The sequence below is a fragment of the Calidris pugnax genome, unplaced genomic scaffold (genome assembly GCF_001431845.1).
Source record: "Calidris pugnax isolate Ruff unplaced genomic scaffold, ASM143184v1 scaffold56, whole genome shotgun sequence".
Classification (NCBI taxonomy): Eukaryota; Metazoa; Chordata; class Aves; order Charadriiformes; family Scolopacidae; genus Calidris; species Calidris pugnax.
Genome location: NW_015090839.1, coordinates 12106574 through 12131878, shown reverse-complemented (window position 1 = coordinate 12131878; position 25305 = coordinate 12106574). Strand labels below are relative to the sequence as shown.

General features: G+C 39.3%; 1 protein-coding gene across 3 annotated transcripts in view; it reads left to right on the top strand.

Moving 5' to 3' along the window:
• Positions 1–17166, top strand: part of DPH6 (diphthamine biosynthesis 6) — a 193578-nt gene extending 176412 nt beyond the window's left edge. For all 3 annotated transcript variants that reach the window (XM_014941655.1, XM_014941656.1, XM_014941657.1), the window contains exon 15: positions 16878–17166. In XM_014941655.1, coding sequence (XP_014797141.1) covers positions 16878–16993 — 116 coding nt within the window. In that variant the 3' untranslated portion in view covers positions 16994–17166. The remainder of the gene's footprint in view (positions 1–16877) is intronic.
• The last annotated feature ends 8139 nt before the right edge of the window (positions 17167–25305 follow it).

Below are 25305 nucleotides of genomic sequence, written 5' to 3'. Positions count from 1 at the left end.
TTCCCTGCCTTCCAGCTACGATGCTTTACAAGGATTCTGTGCCAGTGATCCTATAGATGAAGGGAAATAAATCACCAAATTAGCACCTCTTACTTTCACAAAAGCAGATGAAGGTTTACTTTGTGACCCTTAGTTAGTAATTACATTAGCTAGAGCAGAACCAATATATTAGTCTTAGCTAAATTTGGTTCTTTAGGGCTAAAAGTATGTGCATATAGCTTACCTAACAGTGTGTATATGATGTGCTGGCTGCATAAAAAATTACTTTCTATGGTGCATCCATTTGAGTACCTCATCTACACGCTGCCCTTCAAACATCACCACTAAGACGACCACTGACATGCATATCCTTGGGCAGATTTAAATAGCTTCCTTTATTTTAATTAACCTGTCAGAGAAAGCTTCTTTGTTTTCAACACTTGAAATTAAGCTTGGCCTAAAGTCTAAATTTAGCCCTGCAGCCATGATAAACGTGAAGACCAATCACTTTTGTAAGGGTTTTGAAATGCTCTCACAGTTGCAAAGATAAGAGAAAATGCAGAGTACAAAGTAGCAGATCTAAGTAAGAAGCTTCCAGTTTGTATTGTTGTTTTTCTGATTATAACTGCTTCTAAGCAGCTAATCTATTTCCTTTTAAACTTCTTCCAAGCTAGAATCACTGAATGGCACACTTCTGTATTCTGCAGCTTTTTAAAATTAAACTCTTCTGAGCAATGGGAGTGACAAGCAAAAGTTTACTAGACAAAGAGATTGCAATATATCTCTAAATAAAGTATGTCTAAATCGTTCTGTTGGTACAAGTGTTACATTTTAGCTTTATTGTCTTTTATGAATATTGATTAAATTTCCACCTGAAGCTGGTGTTTTGAGACTGGAAAACCATTCCAGAAGAATTTGGAATAGGAAGGATTAGCTGATCACTTCATGTAATGGACTATGCAATGAAGTTGTCTGCAGTAATAACTCAATTAACCAGAGGTCCATTTAAATTCTGTGTTACTATTATAAACAGGAGGGATGCAATTCACAGTGGCCTGGGCAGCTATGATAAGATCAATTTTGTCTAACGGCCTAAAAGAAGTTAACTGTTTTGTTTAACCTAATGACCTAAGTTCTTGCTGTTGGGTGACAGACATCTCCCAGGGACCCTTCATCCTGTAGTGTGTTTCACAAGGGGATTAATAATCTTTTGGGAGGGGGCTGTTTTTCATTACATGTCTAGCTTTTAAACCATCAAATTAGATGAGACTAATTACATCCTAAATTTAAAACAAAATAGGTTATTGGTGAAAACCAGTGGTTTTGATTTTGAATTTTCATATTTTGGAAATGATGTTCATAACACTTATGACTAATATTAATGAATCACTTTAAATTCTTGTAAAGTAGTCCTCCTAGATGCAGACAAGACCAAATTAAAACAGTAACTGCGAATAGTGTGAATTGTGCCATTCCTTTCAATGGGGGCATATAATTTTGGTAGATCTGTGCTGAAACCTCAAGCTGTGACTATAGACATCAGCCCTACTAACTGTTCCATGTCTGATTCTTTTAGAGAAAATCTCAACTACTAACTTTATTCTGCATCTCAAACAGCCTTAGCGTTGTCTCTCTCATCTAGCTGCCACATCTCCCAGCCATTCTCTGACTGCTTGGCAAAATTATATATACATATATATATACATATATAACAAATACCCAGGTCCTGAAAATGTGGTTGTAGTATAAATTACATTAATTTTGCACTTCACTTTTTTGTAGTATATCTGATTACAGTCTTTATTTTGCAAGGTAAAATAATATATTTCATTAAGGACCTGCAGAATTCATGGCTTAAAAAATATGTACTAGGTCTTGAGATAACATGCCTATACAATTGATTTGTAACTATTTAATTGAAGAAAAAAAAATCAGTCTAATCACTTTTAACGCCTGAGTTATATTGAGCCTGTAAACTCCTTGTTATTCATACACAGAGGGATGTGTCCAATGATTAAGACCCCAAGGATTTGGTTGATAGAATAATCTGCATTTCTAAAGAAAAAATAAGCAGTAGGGTATTTAATTCTTTAAAAGAGAAGTTGTGATGCGTGTCAAAGCATAACACTGACTCATAGCTTTAAAAACAATATCTGCATTTAGCTTGTCCATTGGCTGGTTCACTCATATATCTGCAATGTACAGTCTTGATCTAATAATTGCTAATTATGCAGTTGTTTATCAGCTCATTTGAAACATCCTGAAATTCAGTCTAGCTCAGCAAATTGCTGTGCTTAAGGCATTTTTACGTTCTAGGAAATTATAATATCCCCAGAAGGCAAAGAATTAATAATAAAAATCCTCTTTTGTAAAAGATTATCATTGCAGAGCAAATGGAGCAGATCTTCCCTATCTTAGTGCATTTAATATTCTCATTTTTTTCTATGAAAGTTTGATGGAAAGACTATGTGGGGATCACTGTTTTATTAACTTGTTAAGAGACAAATTTACTGAACCAGTGCAGCATATTGATTTCAGTGTCTGCTCCATGGAAAAGCAGCCATGGTAATGGATGACTTCTAGACATTTCCATATGGAAACCAGCTCATTCTTTAGACGTTTTGTGATCTTGATTTATCTGTTTAGGCTGGCATTAAGGAGTTAGTGATTAAAATTACAAGGATGCTTTCTTGTTTATTACTTAGAAGTTTTTCCTGCCTTCCATATGATTTCTTTCTAATGTGCCCACCCTTATTGAGTCCTTTGTAAAGGATTACAGAAGCAAATCCACAGTTTGTCCCATTCTACTGAAACCAATATTCTGGCCAGCAGATGTCAGGTTTGATAGGCAATAAACAGAAATTAGAACACTACATGCAGTACATTTTTGATCACTTATCAAACATAATTCAACTGATCACTCATGCAACCATCTCTGGACTGGAGAAGCTTGATATAGATCTTAAAATCATCTAATTTGGATGGCTTGATCTAGTTATATTTGTAGTTACAAACATACAAAGTGTGGGTGGGTGATGGTTTTGGTTTGGTTGGGTTTGGTTTTTTTTGTGGTTGGACTCGATGATCTCTGAGGCCCCTTCCAACCACTACGATTCTGTTATTCTGTGAAATATCATACCTAGGATGAGAGAGGCAGCTGTCAAAATAACTTGAGTTGCTATCCTCTAGTTACTCAGGTCCATAAGCATACCTGTCTTCCAAGTTTCATTTTTTGCTTTATTTTTTGGGGGGAAAAAAATCTTGCTGCTTAATCTAGGAGCCCAATGCTGATTTTATTGCCATTATTCATTTTGGCATTGAATGATTAAAGTATCAGATAAAAACCCAAACATCTCAGAGAGCATGCAGGCATCTGTAGTCCTTCACTCTATGAAGTGAGTGGGAAGGCAAGGGCTGAAATCATAATGACACAATTCAGAAACTAATCTGCACTCGTATCATATATTTGGACAAATAGAAGAGTTGTTAAGTTTATTTCTCATCTGGCTTTGTTGGTCTTTTAGGAGTTACAAGCCAATTTCTACTAAGAAAACTTAGTCCGTTGTGTTAGCAACAGTAAGACTACACAGTTAAGTGATTTATTGGAATTTATTGTGTATTTCTTTGGGTAGGCCATCAGAAATATATTCTGGAGTTTTTTGTCAAGCCTGACCTTAGAAACTGAAATGCTTTACCTCTGTAAGGTGTATGTGATACCTTCTTTTCTATTAAAAGTCTCATCATAGAGGGAAAGGGTTTCTATGATGCATTTTGTGCAGAAATGGTTTACTGCACTAGGTGATGAAGAATCTCTATCACAGCTAGTTGAAGTTTTTATCCTAAGTTCCAAAAATATGAATAATTTCTCCAGAAAAAGAAATAAATATAGCATTTCCAAGTCAGTAAAATTTACTTCTGACATAAATTTAGATCAATATTTATTATTTTTATGTATATTATCAGGAAAAGAGTTTTAGAAGTAGCGGACTTATATGTTCTTGTGGATATACAGTGACCTACTTTGTAGATGTGGACAGAACTATGTCTGTAAAAGTGTGTAAAGTGGGTCTGTAATTTAAAAGCATTTAAAAAGAGTTTAAAAGAGTCTAATTGAGGGATGCATTGAATCAGCATCTCTTACGCGAGCTCTCAGATATACTAAGGCAGTAACAATTATTCATCAGGGAATCTCAAAGCAGGAAAGTATTTTTCTATTCTAAAAAATGGAAGTATGAAAGTCAGAGATTGATTTTACAAAGCATCAAGAGTTGCAGTTGCTCAGAAACACAAATATCAGCCACAAAAGTCCTGCCTGAGACTTAAGGAGACACCTGTCTTTACAGCACTGAGAGCCCTTGCAAAATTAAACAAAGCACAGTTCTGAACGTGGTGTTGGTGCCAAAAGAAGTTGCCCAAGGACTCTCAGCAACTCAGCGGCAGAGCTGGCAATGGCATTTCTGCCCCTTGGTTCTTTTATGCTGGGTCCTCTCCCCTTGACCACCACCTCATCAATGGATTGACTGAAATGTGAAATTGGCACTGTTTTTCCTGTATCAACATTAAAATAACAGGGAAGGAGAACTGCATACGAAGAGGTGGTTCATTTGAGGAGCACTGACAAGATGTGCTGAAGGCAGGCGAGCCAGCCGTGCTTTATGACACATTCAGAACTTGGAGACTGAATTACAGTTTTAGTAATCATCAGTTCCCCTTCTTCTCTGTCATTTCTTTGTTTAATATATTGCATGGAAGAGACTTACGGTACAAGTTTTATAAGCTTGTAATAAAAATATAACAACTGTTGTATTAAATTATTTAAGTTGTAAACCATTGTAAAAAGCAGAAAAAGTTATATCGACATGGAGCCAGAAAAAATTATTATGATGGAGTATAAAATATATTGTGCTGATTACTACAGAATTTTTGCCCAGTTTAGCATATTGTAAATCTTTGGTTGGCCTTAAGAGTGAAACTGCAAGTAGATTTTTCTAAAGGATTATGGCAAGTGGTTTAAGAAAAATGAAACTAAAATCAGATTTATAATTTAAAAACAAATCAGCAAAAATGTGACAGCAAACAAAAAAATATCTAAAAGGTCAAAGGAGAAAAGAATAGTGGCAAAGCAAGGGATCAATGAATTTAAAACTTCCAGATTTCCCCTGAGAGAAAGCTAGAATTCTAGAGGAATAAATAACCAACTTTTATATTTTAAGCAAGTAGATTATTATTTTATTCTTTTGTGCTATGCTTTACTAGAAAGAGATGTGCCAATAACTTTGCATCTGGCAGTATTGATGTTAGTAGCATTTGAAAATGGTAGATTTACCTGAGTTAGTTGCTAGAATTACAAATGGAAACATTTGCAGGAGGACACAAATATATTTAGCATGAAGTTCTGACTATACTTTATAAGATCCAGTTAGTTTTCCTTTCTTCTGTCCCTTTGCTCTTGGTAAGTCAAACATGAAACTTACATAATCATCATCATCATCATCAACGTCATCATCCTTTAGCACCTTCATGTTTCACCTTTTTGTCTTCCCACAGTTTTTAGACCTTTAATGACCCTAAGTGTTCTTGTGGTAGGTTGTAGATGAGTTTTCTTAGCCCTGCAGAGTGATTTGGCAAAAAATTCAGCTGGGCTGAGCATATTTTGTAGCCTTCCTTTCTACCAACATAGGCTTTCTGTAAAAAAGAGGTGATGGCCTGATTCTAATGATTCTTCCTGGCAGTGGTGTAATTGCAAAACTACCTGGAAAGAGAAGCCTTTTTAAAAAACCCCACCTACTCATCCAGCCAACGGAGTGTAGAAAGTACTGGTAATGCCACTCCAGAGCTGATGTTCCAGGAGAAGAGTAGTTCTCCCTGAGCAGATGTTGATGGCCTGTCCCTCTCGCTACCGCGTTCTGCAAAGCAGGGGGTATGATATTCCCTGACAAGTGAAGGCCCATGGCATAAAGTATCAGTGTTGACCAAAGAGAGGGCTGCATGGGCATCTTTGCTTTACTTTAAAACTGACATCTCTTCTTGAACAATTTCTTTCCTTCTAGCAGTACTGCAACATTGTTAAAACCAGATCTCATACCACACGTCACATCTTTAAAACAGGAGGAGGCAGGAGGATAAATCAAAGGCAGGTTTCGCTGTGCCTTATAGGTTGGCCTTCTGTTTGTGGGAAAGATAAAGGTCACCCTTCCATCACTCGCACTTCATGTTTCTTAAAAGTGGTAAAAGCATCACATCCATTTTCCTTCTGAGCCTTTTCAGTTTCATTCATCCAGTATCTCTTTGAGCTAACGTAGTTTTTGGTGGAGATGTGGCTTAAGGCTCCAGAAGTAGAAATTCCTGTTGAAAGGGCCAGTGTTTAAGCAGAGGAACCATCAGTGTTGCTGATTGACTGATCACCTGTGGGTGCTGGCCCACCCAGGGGGGTCTGGGCACTGGCCCACCCCAGGGGAACCTGGAACCCCTAAGCAACAGGGAGATCTGGGCAGCTTTTCCACCCCCTGCTGGGCTGTGCTGTGTGCTGTACCTGTCACCCTTGTGGCTATAAATCACAAAATATCCATGAGTTACAGAAGGCAGTGCAATTTGTATCATTCCAAAAGGCCTTCCCCAAAGGCTTTTTAAGAACAGATGTTTAGACCCATGTAGTTTGCTGATGAAACATTCTTCTTTTCTTTTTTTTTTTTGCAATTTGTGTAATAATTTAACTTTGTGGCAGCCTTTTGTCCTACACTATGGTATAAAATATATAGTAATGTTCATTAAGCAACCGTAAGACAGTCAGGTGTACAGCCCCTTGACAGACCTGACACACCTGCCTCTATTTTGGCACAAAGAGCACTCGTGATTTTCCAATCCCCTGTGAAGCAGCCCAGCTGCGGGTGGGGGTGGAAGAACGGCAGAGGCCTCGGAGCAGTGAAGCTGTTTGACAACAGAGCAGGTGGACCACGGGCAGCGGTGCTTTTCTGGGACTGTGATTTTAACTTCCAGGGATACAACTGCAGGGTGAGCAAAAGGATGATTCCGTTCTTGGCCCACTGTGGTGTGCTGTCGAGAGGGAAAAGAGGTGGGTCAGAATTTGGGGTCAGTTGTTGGCTTTTCCACAAATTACCTTCACAAATCATGTAATTCTGGCACAGTTTTCTATGACTCAGTTTCCTACCTGTGCTACTTTCCTTTTTCAGCTCTGTATTTTTTGTGTTGATGGTAAACTCTTTGTGGTAGACCTTGTCTGTTATTTAGTGTTTATTCAGTGCCTGATAAAATGACACGTAAGTCTTGCTGAAGGCTTTTATAAATTATGCTCTTAATAACGTCAAGTTAGAGAAAAAATGACTTGCAGCTCCCATCACTGCGTGGCCAAGTTTCAGAACCTTTTCTTTCATTTTTGCTGTCGGTTGACACAGTTGAATGACTCTCCCAGTCTCCTGTTCCCAAACCTGTAACAAGCTGTGAGCTCACATTACACAGGAAGCAATAGCATCGAGATTTATTTGGCATCCTTGGAGGCCATGAAGAGGAACAAAAGACTTCCATCTCTCTCCTTTTCTTCCTTGACTGTAGGGAATAAGAGGGTACTGATATCTTGGGTCTCTGCCACACAGGATAAAAATCCAATTAATGTAAATCTGCCAGGTGAAGGGGAGGTAGGTGTGTGGCTATCAGGAGCCCACAGACTGCTGAGTGGATCCTCAGCAACCTCCAGCAGCTTGATTTCCCCATTAAAACAAGCTGGGTTTTGTTCCACCTCTACATACTGGTCTACCCTTCTTTTTGGGTTGCTCCAGCTAATTTTGCAGAAGTTGTCAGATGCAGAAGCAATGAAATTTTAGTCATTTGTAGACTCACTCCAGGATTAAATCAGTGACCTCAGGACGAAAGGCAGTGAATGCCACGACCACTCTTTGTTACCTCTTCCAGGCAGCTTTGATTAAACTGTGCTGTGCAGCCAGACCTGGATCAATATGAATGATCTTCATCGACCTAATAATGTATTTAACATGTTTGGTGCACTTTTATCTGGTTTTGTTACAATAAGTTGTTTACATTAGTGCAGCAGATTGATTTAAAGTTTCAGAGCTCTTTACAATGGTAAACATCTAGAAATAACCTCATTAGTTTGCACATGATACTATATATAAATATGTAATCTACTGTGCAAGCTCCGCAGCAGGTGTAAATTAGCATAGCTACAATTTACAGAAGTTGGGAATCTGGCCCAGAAGCTGAAAAAAAATTATTCATCAATATTATTGTAAAAGATCACAGCTTAACTTGACATAAAGCAAGGACCATATGATCTTCTCCATGCCCAGTCTGAAGATGCTTATCACAAAGTCTTTTATAAACCTTTTCTATTATTTGTAGACTAAATTCTCCCACCAGCAGATGTATGTGGTGGCTACTGGTTATATAAACATCTCTTCATGGTCAGGCTTTTTGGATGCTGTATGTTCAATCAGATACTTCTTAAACCCATCGGTATTAGAGACTATTTAGCAGACTTGAATAAACGAACGAATGTGGAAGCTGTACCATACATATCATTTAAGGATGTCAAAGCACTTAACAAACATTGTTACAACCAAGTCCATGTGTAGCCACCGAAGGACATATTTGCTTCAGTATGTCTCATGACAGCTTCTTAAAAAATATACTTAAGTGAATTTAACACTTGTGAAAGGTGCCAGATTGACAGGCCCTGGAGATAAAAGTTCTTGAATTCCCAGCAGGCGCAGCCGAGCCTCCCACACACACTGCCCCACCAGTGTCCCCAGCCCTACCTGGGAGGCACAGCGACCAACTGTCCTACAGCTTGCAAATCTGCACCATCTCCTGCTCTTGGACTATGGGCCAGGAGTCAGTGGCTATAATGTGACCTGAAGGTGAAAAAGCGAGTTCCCTAATTACTGCACAGGTGCTGTTGCAGTTGATCATTTTCACACCAAGTATTCAATTAATCTGGAAAAAAAATGAAGTGCACATTTATCTGATTTTGCATACCCCAGAAAAAGGTGTGTGTGTGAGCCTGTCGTGAATCCTGCAGTTTTATCTGTCCACGTAGGCACATTCAGATGAATATATGAGCAAACAAGTGCTCACACATCCTGTGAAGTGCATTCTTAGATGCCTCTTGAAAAATGGGTCCTTACTGTTTCATATGTTTGTAATAATCTGTCTCCATTCATAACTCATCCCTGCTCGGTGTCATTACAGCTCGTCCTCCCCAGAGATGTTGAGCACAGCTGGCATACAAGTTCAATAACCATCCGCCCCTTAAAGAGATTGGGTCGTTAGGGGGTTGAAGGATAGCACACAGGGAAAACAGGCTCGTGATCTTTGCACTCTGTCATGGTTTTAGAAAAAGCACAAGTTCTTCCCTGAGTGATTGTGCTCCAAAAGTTCAGTCCTCCGTTCTCTTTGAAATTATATTTAGACTTCCCTGAGAGTACTGGAAGGGCATGCTTAAGTGTTTCTTTATTTAGTGCAGAAGGGTAATGGCATTTTAAACAAAAGTGCACATTTATAACCTTGTATAGGCCGATTCTCAACCTGTATGTAGGACATGACTAAAAACAGAACACTGGAAAGCACAAAGTGATGAGTTTTCATGCTCTGCTATTTTCTAAGCTATAGCCGGCAGCTTGAAAGAATTATTGTGGAAGCTAAACCTTAATTCCTTCTCCTGAGAAACAGCCATAACTAATGCGCAGAAGAGCTTGACAACATTTGTTTGTCTTTAAAAGAGTCACATTTCTTTCAGCAATTTGCTGTTGGTGTGCATGATAACATACCTATAGCCAGAGTTTGGTGGCCTGTAACTGTCTTAGGGATGGCATTTGGGATTGAAATTGTAATTCTTAGAAATATCAGTATAAAACCTCGTTGGATGACTATTGCCTGATGCAGGTACCTCCTCAGCATTCCTGGTGCATCTCTCATGCTGTACAGCTGTAGGAAGAGTTCATACCAGCTTCCCAACTGAGCTGAGGTTGTGTTTCAAAATTTGGGAGGAAATTCAGGAGAGAATGTACACTTGGGAGAGGATGTTTTCAGATAATAGTATCCGTGAACTCTGCTTAAAAACCTTATCTCATTCAGCCTCCCTTCTCTGGTTCAGGCTGTTTGCTGGAAAACAGAAATGGACCATTTTAGGTCATCTTCTCCTTAACAGGTTTGTTCTCTATAGTCCATGGTTTCTTGTTTTGGTTGGCCTAGTTTCAAATAACCAGTGCAGCCAAGTCAGGTTTTGGTTGGGGCTGGGTTTTTTTTGTCTGCTTGTATTTGCACAGTACCCCAATGGAGTTTTCATTTAATTCATTTTATTACATAGATCGTATTTTTAACTATATCGTGTTATAAATTCTGCTTCAATCTGCTACTTAGTGCCTGCAAGAATTACTAAGTCTTTTTTTCACCAAGCACCTTTTTATGATTTTTGGAGCTAGTAGCTGGCCTTTTGCTTGCAGAAAGTCAAAGAGCTTTTCTTGTCTGCACCAGGAGGGGAGAAAGAGAATGGCAGGGACCTTCTCTTACAGAATGACAATACTTCAGTCCCAGAAAAATAGCAGAGAAAGGGAAACAGATGTTTACCTGTTTTTCCTAAGATGTATAGTATACTTGGGCACCACTGAAAACATTATTTGGAAGCAAAGGCTTCCTAAAGTTTATCCACCTCAATCTGAAACCCTGAGGATGTGTCTCAGTTCATTAGTTTGAAAACTCTTTATAGATGTGAAGTATTATTTTTAATTTTGTTTAGGAAAGGGCAGAAATTAGAATTCCATATTAGGGAAGGAAAGGAGAGAGGCTCTTTCATGACTGAATTAAACAGAAGCCTTCAGAAGAATAGAAAGGGGTTGGTTCATTCCCATCTTCATGTAACTTGAATTACAGGGTTTAGTAAGTGAAACGGATCATAAGCTAAACCCTGCAGAGTCCAGAAAGCTCTAATTAACGCCCACAGTGAGGAACTTTTCTGAAATTGGTCTTTAATCAAACTTTGCTCTGAAAACAAAACAAGGTATCGTGGCAGCTTGATAAAAGAGATGCATTGCTAAGGCTGACAGGCCCACAATCAAACCAGCACTAAAAATAACTGTTTTGTCTACTAATTTTCTTTCAGATGCTGAAAAAATGCATTAGCTACGGTCTAAAAAAACTTCCATAGTTACTCAGCCAAGTGACTCAGCTCTAGAGAAGTGAGGTTCCTGTAAATGTTAGTGCCCTCCTGGATGATGAGTGAGCCCCTCTGCCCAAGCAGGAGAACGGCAGAGAGGTTGGTGAGGCTGGGAGGGGAAGAGGCAGCTTCTGGACTCCTTACAGAGCTGGTCATTTGAGGCCAACTGCCCCTCTCCTCTCCCAGCTGGTGGTGCAGGGAGCAGGCACCCTCACTGACTAACTAGTGTGGATTAAGATAAGACAATCACTCATCTCTCTTGTATCTCCCATGAACAGTAAGGTCCATGGCTGCTACCTTGCACGCTCGCAGTGTCTCCTCACTGATTCTGTGAGCAGGAGTTATCAGTAAGTCATGCAGGAAAACAGCTCATTTTCCTCTTTTTCTGCTCAGCTGCAGAAAGAGATGCTCAGAGTCCCGTGGGTACCCATCCAAGCTTACAGCAACTTTCATTATGTTTCCACCGTCGCCTGCATAAAAACATCGCAAGAACTGGCTTTTTTGGGTTCAGGATAGATTCCAAAGGGACAAGAAGTCCACTGCACAAACAGGACTAGCAGTAAAATATATTAACACTATAGTCTTCCCTAAAGAGTGGTTTTTTGTCTCAGTTGGAGCAGGTCCAGGGGATGGCCACAAAAATGATCAGAGGGTGGAACACCTCTCCTATGAGGACAGGCTGAGAGAGTTGGGGTTGTTCCGCCTGAGGAAGAGAAGGCTCCAGGGAGACCTTATTGTGGCCCTTCACTACTTAAAGGGGGCCTACAGGAAAGATGGGGACAAACTTTTTAGTAGCAATAGGACAAGGGGTAATGGCTTTAAATGAAAAGAGGGAAGATTCAGACTAGATATAAGGAAGAAATTTTTTACCATGAGGGTGGCGAAGCACTGGCACAGGTTTCCCAGAGAGGTGGTAGATGCCCCGTCCCTGGAAACTTTCAAGGTCAGGTTGGACGGGGCTCTGAGCAACCTGATCTAGTTGAAGATGTCCCTGCTCATCGCAGGGGAGGTTGGACTATCACTATCCTGATGTTATAAATAACTAACCAATTCAGACTGTAACTCACTCAAAACCAGAAGGACTGAGGGAAATCAGTGCGATAACCAGGATAAATAATCAGGAGTGGCTGGCTTCCAAAGCAAGTTCTATTTCCATCCTCCTAAGTTTAGCTATTGTTGATTTCCCTCTTTTTGGGCATATTAATGTGTCCCACTTGAAAAATATCAAGACTGACTTTGAATTGTTAAATTTTGGAAGAAATTCATGAAAGTATCGAGTAACATATCTTTGGCCAGTTTTCCCTGGAACTGGTAAGTTCTTAGTATTTTTGAAGATCTAGCTGATACGTCTTCAAAATGGAAACATGATTATTTACAAGACGTTGCATCCATTTTTGCTGTGGGCACAGCAATTTTGAAAACATGGTCCCATAACTGGAAATGACCAACATGGCCAACATGAAATAATGTCATCAAGAATAGTAAAGAAAAGCATAAGGTAGTATATGAAAAGCCAAGTATTGGACTATGCAAAATGTCCACATTATTATCATTTAACATCTTCACAGCTGCAACAAAAAATCAGCACAAAACCGTATCTTGCAAAGTGACTCGCTTTTATATTCCAACAGTATTTTTTTGTTTATTGTGCTTGTTTTGGACAGGAAGGCATCAACTAAAATGAAGCAAACCAATTGTACGGAGTTTGTTTTAAAATCTTATATTCCACTATGTCATTTTCCATTATCTTAATTAAAAGTGTGGAGAAAATCCTGAACTGATTTCTCTGGCATATAAGCCTCATAAAGAGCAGTAAAACCAGATAATTTTTTAAAAAGCACATATTCCTTCCTTGCTATGATTGTAAACCACAGAGACAGTCAGCTGGGTGTTTAAAGACGGGAGGGAGGGCCTCCAGGTCCTCATGTTTCACCTTTTCACTGCGCTGCCTGATCATTTAAAGCAGAGGCTTGTTCCAGACAGCTTTAATTAAACTATGCTGTGAAACTGTATATAGATCAATGGAAATGATCCATAACAAGAGGCTAAGCATGTATTTAACAGTGCTCAGTCCAGTTCAATCACCTTCTACCATTTCTGTGGCTTTACCTTCATGTGGCAAAGCCTTGAATGTGTATATGTATTTTTTAATCCATCTCATTAGAGACCATATGCTTTGGCTTCCAGGGAGACAAGGACTGTCTGCAATCTGCCAGGGATTTAGGGACATCAATAACTTGTGAATAGTCATGTTGGTGCTGGTCGAAGGGTTAAGTGTTCTGCACACCAGGGGCACATCTTCTGGGACTGCAACTCTGAGTCTGTTAGGAACCTGATCCCCGGTGACGCATCTTTTCAAAGTACACGCTGCATGTCACATCTCTGCAGCTGAAGCAATGGAGCTTTATTAGCTCAGGGATTTAAAAACCTGCTCTAAGCAATGTAACAATATCTTTTGGTTAAAAAGTGAAGGAAAGATAGCAGTTGTAATATGAAAGTGATTTTTTATGTACTGGGCTAAATGTGATCTTCCTTTTTGTTACCATTTTCCTTTTCAATATGAGCTATTAGATTACTCCTCCCCTGCACATAATCCAGCAAAGCAATAACGGCAGCAATAATGGGGACCTGATTTTGGAAACCTAAGTGGATTCTGTGGCCTCCCCTCATCCTGCCTAAATCCTGCTGAAGCCAATGACAGCACGGATGTAAAAACCGTCTTCCTAATCATTTGGAATGACCCTTTAGGGGCTCCTAGGACATTGTTTTATCTACTTAGTGTGAAAAGCACCTTTAAAAAAAATAGCTTACTATGTTAGGTTGTGGCATGTTATATGGAAGAGCTGCTCAGGCAGTGTGAGAGAGCATCAAACTATTGATCTCAGTATCCTGTCCTTAGAGAGGAATCGCAGAAATAGATTGTATGGCCAGAATTTTTGGTGAGAGAGGGAAAGAATTTGAATTATTTTTGTTCATTTTCAGTTTTGGTTATGTCCCTCAGCTGTACCCAGGTCAATAGAAAAATGCACAGCAGTGCAGAACCTGTGCCCTGAACTTCTGCTGGTCAGTTGGGAGTCACAGGGATACATCTTACAGGATGAAGCTCACCTGCTCTTGGCAAATTTCATGTAATAATAATAAATAATGCTGACAGTCACAGGAAATTAATTTAAAACATGCATAATACACACTACATGCTTGCTGCTTGCTAATCAGCTGCTTTGTTTGTACTTCAGTAAACATTCTATATCAGGGCAGATTACATAACTTTAAGACAGGTATCAATCATATATACCTCCTGTTAAAGCCCCAGTAACCACACTATAATGCTCTGTCCTTTACTTCTGTTCACTTTTAGGATCTACTTTTGTAAGTATGGCATGCAACTGGGCAAACAGTTCCATAAGTGATACATAGGAAACAAATTTTTGAAATATTTGTATTGGAACAGAGCTACATACTACAGAAGACACTCATGACTGAGGCTCTTATTTATCAAAAAGCATAATTTGCATGAATGAAAAAATATATATTGTGTCTTTATTGGTGTCACATCATTAAAAATATCCAATTATATTGGGATTTAGGGTAGCATTATAGCAGGTAAAAAATATAGCTGTCAATTCTTGGATTGTATCAGTTATGATTACATAGGCTGACACAGATTTATTAGTTCTGCATTGTTTTCTGTGGGGCCTTAGAGTACAATTGTACTGTTTTAGAATACCCAGTCTCCTTTCTTGAGGGGAAATTTGTATGACCAGACTTTTATCCACAATTTTTAAATGTATAAAGATGCACACTGAAGTAGAATGTTTTCATATCACTCTATTTGATTTATCAGTATAATAAAACATTTAGAGTCGTATGTCCCAGATTTTCATCCACATTTCATTTATATGTGTAGGCTTTGCTGCAGCAGTTTGCATTTGCAATAGTCTTTTGGAAAGGTGGCTCACTCTGGCTGGCAACGAAGTCCACTGGGACATGCTCATATGTAAATATTTATGGCTATTTTGGCCACCTCAAAAGCCCAAAAGAATGGAGTATTATTTCCAGATAGGCTCACTTTCAAATTCCCCCTTTGAAAGTAATACCTGGTTTAGTTACGGTGAGGAAAAAAAAAAGTTAAAGACTAAAATTATATTTTCACAATTTTAATTGAGGAAAAAAAGGAAATGTAATTTTCATAGGGTGGGATTAGTGATTTCTGATGTGGCTTGCGTTTACCCACTTCCACTTAATGCCTTCTGAGCAAGCATAGCTATAAAGTTTCTGAAGTCAAAGTTTAGAGTGAAAATGTCAGCTGATGCTTAATTGTGGGGACACTGCTGAGTACCTGTAATACGTAGACCAAGTCCCTTTCTAAACACCACGTGAAGAAATCCTTTGACCTTTGAGGTGACTGTTGATCTTTGGCTCACCCTTCTCTGTTTTCACATCTAATGGCAATGGTGTTAATACAAAAGGAAGTCAGAAGAATTTCAGAAGACAGGGACTGTCGTTGCAATATTTCGTAGTTAGCGTTGCCGTTATTACATTAATTTATGCTACTGCTGCCAGATAACAAGAGAGAAGGGTTTTGGCTTCAGTGAATATAATTGAAAAACTCCTGTTTTATCCTGGCTGAGGTAACACTTTGACTGAACTGCCTATTCACAGCTTCACAGGCAGTGATGCCAAAAAAAAAGTTCTGCCAGTCTTCAAGTTCTGCCCTCTTTACACCCTCTCCAGCCAAGATTGCTTGGTGTTAAAAAGAATTGCCATAATCACAGAAGCTGCAGACAGAAATAACTTAGCGAAAACAAAACCCGTGCAGGCCATACCTTACCATTGGGAAACTGTCTTTTCTGGGATCATTTGGAGGGGTTTTGGGTAGTCTCTAAGGGTTCTGTGTGGCTGGATTTCCAGCAGGTCCACTGAGGCTGCAACACAACCAGAAATGTCGTGATGCCAAGTTTAAATTTTCCATTCTTTAGTTTTCAGCCATATCCTCCTAATTAGATCTTTTCTATTACCAATTCTGCTCCATAATGGACTTAACATTTACAAGCTTTTGTCACATACCGGTCCCTTTACGGCTCTTTATAGCTAGATTTTATATTTTTATCAGTTTGAATCTCTCTATATCCAAGATATGCCTTCATATATGTTGCCATCCCTGGACTTCCTCCATTATATCTTCAACGTGACATGCTTCCACCGATTTCAAATGGAAATCATGTTCATAATGTTTTTTAAAATGGCCCACTTTAACTTGTAGTAGATTGATGCACCACAGTGGGACTTGAGAGCGGAATTTCATTTATAGACAACTACGTGCTGATCATCCAAATATCAAAAATTACAAAAAACTGAGTTTCAACTGGCCTTTAGTTATTTTTACTACCTGCACTTAGTTTCAGCTTGCTATATCTGTAATCATCAGAGCACTCACTCCCTCAAGGTTGAGAAACATGCTTTTAACTGTTTTACTGAATTGTGGCCTTAGGCAACATGTAAAGTTAATCTCAAATTAGTTGATGAGGAGGTGGGAGATGGTGATTCTTCCTTCTATATAAAATGAAAACTCAAGAGTTGCATTCCACTTCCGTTTGTTAATTGGTGCTCCGCAATAATTTTAAAAAATGTATTTTGAAATAATTTTTAAGAAATAGGACACAATAGAAAATTTGAGAAAGAGGGTCCAGTAATTATTGTGTTTCTTTTTTAGGACTGCAAGAACACCTGGAAAACTATTTGGGCAAGAAGACCCCAGCTCTGATTTTAGTACCTGTGGTGGATTTACCTGGCCAGGAAGTTATTCATATAAGCTGCTGGCTAAGCTAGCAGTTTGGAAGAGATGAGTTGACATCAAAGTACACATTCCATCCGGGAAAGAACAAAGAAAGGAACTGATCATAACTGTGTTGGGTACTTTCATTAAACAATATTGTTTGATTTAAGCAAAGTCATATTTCGCTTGTTAATGACGCCTCATGATATGTGACAGTCAGCTTTGTACGAACAATAAAGGTTTCTTTTCAAAATATTGTGCTTTTTTCTTGCTTATTTTTAGATACATTCTGGTAATAGCAGGTGGCTCTTGGGAGATGTCAGCTGCTCTGATCACATCAGTTCTTTTGTTTGATATATTTAGGCCTGGTTACAATATACTGATTATAACTTCAGATCTTTTGGATGGAGGTGAAATCAGAACATTAGATCCAGTACTGTTTTAAAGACTTGAATCCTTTCAACTCTATGTTGAATTTACTGAATTCAGGTCAATTGATTAAGACTTCATTTGTGGCCAGATTTTAACCCTTGTCTTGCACCAGGGAAGAATTATTCAGAGGGTACTCAGGATCCACGTTTTACCAAGGGGAATAATGGCAGTGACACCCAGACTGTAGGATTTGCCATCCTGCTTTCTGAGGCAATAGTGGGCATCCTTGTGCTTTCAGTCTGGAAGGCAGCTCTTATTAAAGAGTTAGCAGTGTTCCCCAGGGCTTCAGTCTTCTCCAGAAAATCAACAGGAGTTTTACCACTGCTTTCATTAAAACAGGCTCAAACATAGAGGTGAAGCTCCCATCGATTTCATTGTGACTGATATTTTACTCATAACGTGATACAAGATCAGTACAGGAGAGAAAGCCTTTTGGACTTTGCTTGAGGCAGTAAAGCACTGCCAAGAAATCTTATTTTCAGACAAAGGCGATAAAATTAAACCTTCAAAAAAAGAGTATCAAGCCTTTGCCTGTGTTCTACATCAATATATTCTCATTGCTTCTCTTCCAGAGTGTGAGCGCTGAGGCTACATGACTCCAGTTGTCCTTCTCTTACACCAGCTTGATTCTGAGATAACTCCACGGAAGTCAACTGCGTGGCAGGATGTTTGCATTGGGGTGACCAAGAGGTAGACTTTGTGCTCCAGCTTCATTTCCTTACCCACTACCAGATACACACTTGGCAGCAGCCAATATGAAGCCAGCGACTAGAGATAAGAGGGTCTTCCTCCGTTAGATGCTTTGTGTGTCCAGCACATGATGCTGATCATGACTTGAAATTAGAGACTGCAGAATGTCATTGTTCCTTACCATTATAGCAAGTGGTATAGCAGAGCTGCCATCCTCTTTAGTAAGAACTATTTTTTTCACAGTTATTTAAATAGTTTTAGAAAGGGGAAGGCGAAGAGCTTTTTATATACCAGTGTATAAATACATGTATCTATTAAATTAAATTTCTTGAGAATAAAGGGAAAAATCTATTAACAAAACTTTAGTTCATTAGCATTCGGTATCATTTTTAGGTTAGACTAAAGCATATTAGATCCTTATGCTCTCCCATGATCAGAAAAGAACTTGTTAATACCTGGATATGTCTGTTTTGTTTGAATACTTCCTTAGAAGGCTAAATCATTTTTTACTTCTCCCTGGAAATACCAGTATTTTATTTCTTTCAGTGTGGAGCACCCACAGACCAGAGGAACAAGCTGGACTGAAGCAGGAAAAGAGAGACAGACGGTACCTTCGGACAGATAAGGGCAAAGCTTAATTTTTCAGAGATATATGGGAACCAAATAGATGGCATGAGTTTGACCATGTATCCTGTAACAGTTATTTTTTTCATAGTGAGCTTAAAAAAGATACACAGACATGTTGATCTTGGGTTTTGTACTGTACTGCAGCTTTTTCTGCAAGTTTTCCTGCAAGATTCGTGACTCAAACCATCCTTCTTTTCCCCACTAGAGGTGCATTGAAAAGTGGTAACAGAATGCATTGGTCTGAAAAACAGTGGTGGTTAGTGGGGTTCTTTTTCTCAACAGAAAGCAAACCTTTTCCTTTTTTGAGACAACTAGAACTTCAATGGGTTACTGTATGTATAGCTAAGAAAGAATAGTTTGCTAACTTTTTCTCCCTGAGAGGGTTCATGCAGCTTCTAAGTGGTGAGTAGCTAAAGCTATAACCTGGGTCTGCGGTGTTTTAAGCACGAATAAGGCAATTTGTTCAACATAGATATGCGAGGTAGGTGAGTAAAGTGCTGCTCCACATAGAGACCTAAGACTTTTATAATAGAAAGAAATAACTTAATACCATTTTATCTGCCTTATGCTGCCACGCTTTCATCAGAATTACTGGGTCCTACTGTGAGTAAGTTGTTTCACGGAGCTGTTTTTCCCTTCATTTGTAACCAAAGTGCTAGCTGAAGATGGGAGTTGGGGAGACATGTGCACACACACACACACACACATATATGGGTGTTTTAGTGAAAAGAGGGAAAGACAATTAACACTCAAAATCTATGGATGCAGGGTTTGTTGTGGATTTTTTTTCCATGATGAGCTTTGCTGAGTCTTTTCCCCAGCAGGTTTTAATCTCAAGCCTATAAATTCATATACTGTGCTAAGATAGTGGGTATGAGGACTTTAAATATACATGTGCAAATTCTTCTGTTTCTCTGATTTCTATTGAGCCTTCAGGAAAATGTGTGTGCATATTATGACACAAAATGTTGGCTGATCTAGGTTCTAGCACTCAGAACAGAGAAAGGCTATGTAATAGGTGGGAAAGTGTCTTTAAAAATGTAACCCAAGATTTTAATTTTTCTTTTTTCTGCTGTAACAAGTGTTAGAATATGGCTTACACATCTTTTCTTCTTGTTATAGATCTCTGTCAGAGACATTTTATCTCCTGCCTCTTTTAAAAATCTCCGTATATCAATTTCTTTAATTGCTTGAAAGCATGTTAAAGTGAACTGACCAAATGGGACTGCAAGACCAAAACTGATTTAATAACTTTGTGTTTTACTCATTTCAAAACCCAGCGATGGCCACAGCCCCAGTGAGCCTCTACAATGCACATGACTAAGCTGCTATAAAAGCACCAGAGCTGATCTTCCTAAATAGATTTAAAAATGACATTGAGATATTTTAAGCAGAGCTTATTTAATTTTTTCCCTGTGAGTTTTATAGTTAGGTGATTCGGGAGCTGATTTGTTACACCAGACAGCATTGGTGCATCTTTTTGCCTTTAGAAATCTGACGGTCATTGGAAGCAGGGTGTCTCCTGAGTATTAAAGAGGTGATCTGAAGCAGCTCCTCTCCTTCAAGGACATCCCGTTCCATCCATTATCTCCTGCCTATGTGCAGTAGTCTAGTCTGTCAAAATACAGTGCTTGAATAACACTTTTATTTCAAATAAATGAAGGCATTGATTTAATAAAAGGTTTGTACTGCATGGTATAATAGTTCTCTAAATGAACACTGAAATCCTAAAATACAGAAACTTTTCATGTGTCCAAGTTAAATCTTTTTTACTTCTTTCAGGATGGGTTTGCTGAAGCAAACTTAGTTTATTCTGTCTGCTAAAGCAAAACTGTCCTGAGCTTTCTGAGTACTAACTGGCAGTTATTATTTAAGTAACCTGCTTTTACTATTATAAATGTCTGGCATTGGGAATGCATATTAAGAATACTTGACAATTTACTAATTTATGATCTCTTTAGTTATATTTTAATATTTTTGGCAAGCCAGCCTGTGTTGATGTATTAGCCAAACATTCAAAATACAGACTTGAGATCTTGAAAGCTTCTTTTTTTCAACTTTCATCTGAACACTGAATATTTTTGTCATATTTTAAATTTTAATTTTAAAAAACAGACTGGGTACCTGTGAACTGAACCCGTATGTTACATGCAAGTGCCCTTTTACTGATGACTCACTGCTCACAAGTTCCTGGCTTTGACTCCTGTTGGATGAATTCAGGGCTAAGTTTTGCCTGTGGTTTCCGGCTTTTCTCATATTTTAGAGCACTGTCTGCTTTTCCCCTATATTCCCAAATAGTCAGGTTGTTCTGAGGATCTTCTCACAGGATATGTCACTGGCAGAAGTTTCCTTGTCATTGCCTTGACTCTCCATTTCACTGGCAATGTTTGAAAACCATTTCTCGGATACGTATGCTCGTCCTCCATTTCCTATTATGTTTCCATTTTGTGATTGTACCATTTAATTCTAAATCATTTTAAAATACTGTTTGCATAATTTAACCCAGCTGACAGGACTTACTGTCCACAGTAAAACCAGGATGTTCTCAAAATAGGTCACATTTCACTTTTGTCCTTCCCAGCTTTCAGGAACTCCTGTTCTTCTGTAAATTATGCAGGTTTCCAGTTCAGAAGAAAATAGCATTTCTGAACAAAAAGATAAGCTGAACTAAACTCCCTGAACAAATGGAGAGCTGCCCTGATCTAGTAACCTGTTAAGGGACTCCAGAGTCAAGAGACAGATTAGGTTGACGCCACCCTTTCCTGGGTAAGCTCAAGCATATCCATTAGTTTTCTTGTGCCTCTATTTCCAGATTTGTATCTCTTGAAATAATGTTTTCTCACCCTTGTAAAGGTGTTGGCAAAGAGATGCTATGTTGTAGTCATACAACCTGCAATAACAAAAAGTTTAGACTGAGTGAACAGCACACAAGAGTGTGAAAGTAATGTTGTAGTGGGAGCCATAATGAATGTGATCACAGATACCGATTTGCATGAGCACAATCTGGAGAGCTTTTCTCCCAGCACACTGCCTGCAGCGGGCTCGGATCACGGGAGAAGGCTCTAATACATCTCGTAACACTAATGGTACATTTTACAGCATGATTCATCCCCAGCGATCCCAAAGGGCTTTACCAGCCCGTTGTGTATAAACCTGCTTGGGCCCTCACTGGGGCAGCCCCACACGCAGAGCGGAGGCCTCCTGGGTGCAGTGGGACTGCAGACTGGTCTCCACAGTTAACACTGGTGGGAGAAGAGCTCCCCAGGTCTCTGCAGCCCCCAGCCGGGGTATTTGCTTTGGCAGAAGCACCGTTACCGCAGGGAGACTGTAGCTCAAAGCCACATCACGGGCAGCATGCGGTACTGCTTCCTGTCACTCAGGAGAAGGTCTGTTCCACTTTAGGTTTTGCCATGATAGAAGGGAAAATTCCCTCTTCTGGACTCTGTCGGGCAGCAGGCTGTATTCTCAATAGCCATATCATCCTTGGTACATCGTTGACAGTTCTCAGTAGCCATAAGGTCCTTGGTACATCACATTACTGCCGTGCCCCCACTGTGCGAGGCAGACACTGTTTCTCTGAAGTAGAAGTTGAGACACTGCATTAGAGATGCAGCTGGTGCCAGCCTCACCTCACCTTCTCCGATGCCCATGCCTTGGCAGGAGTTTATTTTATTGCTTGTAGAAGAACAGGGGTCGAGAAGGAAGAAATAAATTCCTCAGATGTAAGAGTTATCTCATTGCAACAAAGTTCAGTCCTACTCCCACACAGACCCAACCGCTCTGCAGCAAGACCCAGATACATGCAAATGTAGAGCCTTTTGTAACTGAACCAAATCTGTGCCGCCCCGGAGCTGGCTCTGTTAAGGTTCAAAGCAGGAGGTGCTAAATGATACGAAATAATAGAAAGGAAACACAGACAAGAAGTCAGTGCCAAAGGAATGGTATTATTAGGAACCGGTGGGGAAGCCAAGCTTAGAAGGCAAACAACAGGTCCAGGGACCTAAGGGGGTTATTCTTTATTTATAGGATGGCTTTGAAGGAATGGACCCCGAACCGTCTTCTCACTATTACTAGTTGTAACTATAAAAGATTAACGTATGAAGAACAAAGAGGAATAAACAGAGTTGCCAGGAAAGAGATCCAGAAATGCACTTTAAAAAATATCTCATCCTTTCAACAAGGTATGAAATAGTAAGTCCTTAACTACTCCAACAGTGTGCTCTGGCCTGGCTCCTTAAGGTCAGGATGCCTGAAATGAGGGCAATACTTGAGAGGAGCCACCACCTGTGGGCCATCCTGCTTTTAGGGGTCATCTCTCCTGGGCACTGCCACCAGGAATGTGGCTAATGGGTCTTGACTGGAGACCTGTAGCCCAGGAACCTGCTTCGCGTTTGTACAGAGCTCCTTCATCAAGGCTCTGGAGCTTACCAAGGTGTTGATTCAGGACTTGCCTTTCATTGTTACGGATCTTGTTTAAAACTAACTATTTAAATGCTAGAAGTCAGAATATCTCACATTGCTGCTTAGATTAGGCAAGCCAAATGGGATTCTCTTTATGCTACAGTCCCCGGTGCAGTCAAAAAACTTTCTCAGGTTGAGATCCTGCCACTCAGGTAATTATTTAGAGAAAGACAGCTCCACTACTTGAGCTCCGGTACTTCACAAGAGGAATGGAAACATTAGGAAAAGTTTTTTTCTTTGATGTAGAATATGCTGCCACTTTTTTGTTATTAAAATAGGAGCTAACTTTAAATAAATAAAATTTTGCCTGGAGGCTTCTGAAAACTAATGTTGTGTTTTGACAGTGTCATTTTTCTGATTCCTGAAAGCATTATGTGAGTTAGCTCAGGACTTCATCATGATTTTTCTTCTATGCTACATACAGTGAATTATTTTTTCAGCTCCGGATTTCATTTGATTTCTCTCTCTCACACACACACACGCAGAGTCACATCACTGCACAACTTTATTATTTGACAGGTGCTCCCAAAGCTGTTTTTTCCCCCTTTTAAAGGCCGGGTGGATCAGCCCCCTGTAGAGGAAGTGAAAGACGGGGTGTAGCAAAGCGAAAGCAGCTACCACTATTTTCATTGGGAAAAATAGATGAAAAGCAGTCATCTTTGAAAGTCTTTTAAAAAGAAAATAAAGTAAGGAAATTAAGAAAGGTCACACAAAAACCCTGCAAGAGGACAGAAATTTTCTTTAAAAAAAAATGCTACCTTTAATGTACAATTTGTATGTAATGCCTTTTTAATTGGACTTGTAGGTTTTATATCCTCTGAATTCATGCTTTGCTATAAAGGATATTGATGTAAGGATGATATAGGACTTTGAGAAGGAGCAGAGAGTCTTCAAATAACAGCTGATTTGAGACCCCAGTCTTTGATGTTAATTTATGGCCCACTTTAAAAAAAGTAAAAATTCGCTTAGGTGTATGCTCAACTAGAAAACTCAAATAATATGTGCTTAGTGAGAGAAAAAAGATTGCTAACAGCACGGTGTGTCTCACGGCATAAAGTGCGACCCTAAAATTGCACATTGCTGAGCATTCTTAATGTGCTGTGAGCAATTTCATACACTGTATTTCAAACACTGAGCAAACACTCTATTACGTACATATATCAGGGCTGGCCAAACTTTTTGATACGTGTGACAAAGTGATTTCAAGAGATAAAAAGAGCTGGCCAAAGGCCTCCAATTCCACTTTACAAAAACTATCAAGGTTTCAAATTTACATTTATTTCCTATTTGAATGAAAAGAAAACGCTTTAAATGGGGATTTATTTGGTCATGGTTGTATTTATTCTTTTTCCTAAAAAAGCCATTGGGTCAAAGCATTTATTTTATTATTTAAAAGGTCAGATTTTCTATTCAGGTTCTTTTTTTTCTGAAAATACCAGATATCATTGGACAATGGAAACCTTTCTGTTGCAGAACTTGTTGCAATCTCTTAAAATGTTTGGCTAGAATGCCAAATTCTATTGAAAAGATTATTTTTTTTCCTATGATACTCTGAAACACCTTATTTCAAATAAAAAGAGAACCTTCTCTCTCTGGTGTAAATAGAGTTCAGATACATGAGCACCGTCCTCAGAGACAAGAACTCCTAAATTCTGGCACTGGCATTGTATGCCGCAGTGGTTCTAAGTTAGGTATTTATGACCTCTTCCCTCCTGTAAAATGAGGGCAACAGTAATGGGTTAGATGAGATTGTTGTGAAGATTCTCTTGTCAGCAGTGATATGTCTACAGTGAGGTGTCCTGTAAGCGGAGGATGTCATCAGAAGGGAGAACATGCCCGATGCTCTTAATGCCCTTAGTTGATGAGGCAGATAATTTTGATTCCTGAGTCGGCTGTGAATTACAGAGACAACACTGTGAGAGTTTTTCATTTGCTTTCTGGTCTACCTAGAGGACTTCAGGATGGTTTGGGGATGCTATTGCAGGTAGAGGTTGGCCCAGGAGCCTGGAGCACATCACAGGCTGGTGCCTCCTGTGCAGCTGCAGGGTCACTGCCCAGACTGTGCCTGCGGCCCTTTGTCCCTGGCACAGGCACACTTTGACTTCTGGGGCTACTCTTACATTTTCATGGTTTTCTCTGTATCCTCCAAACTATA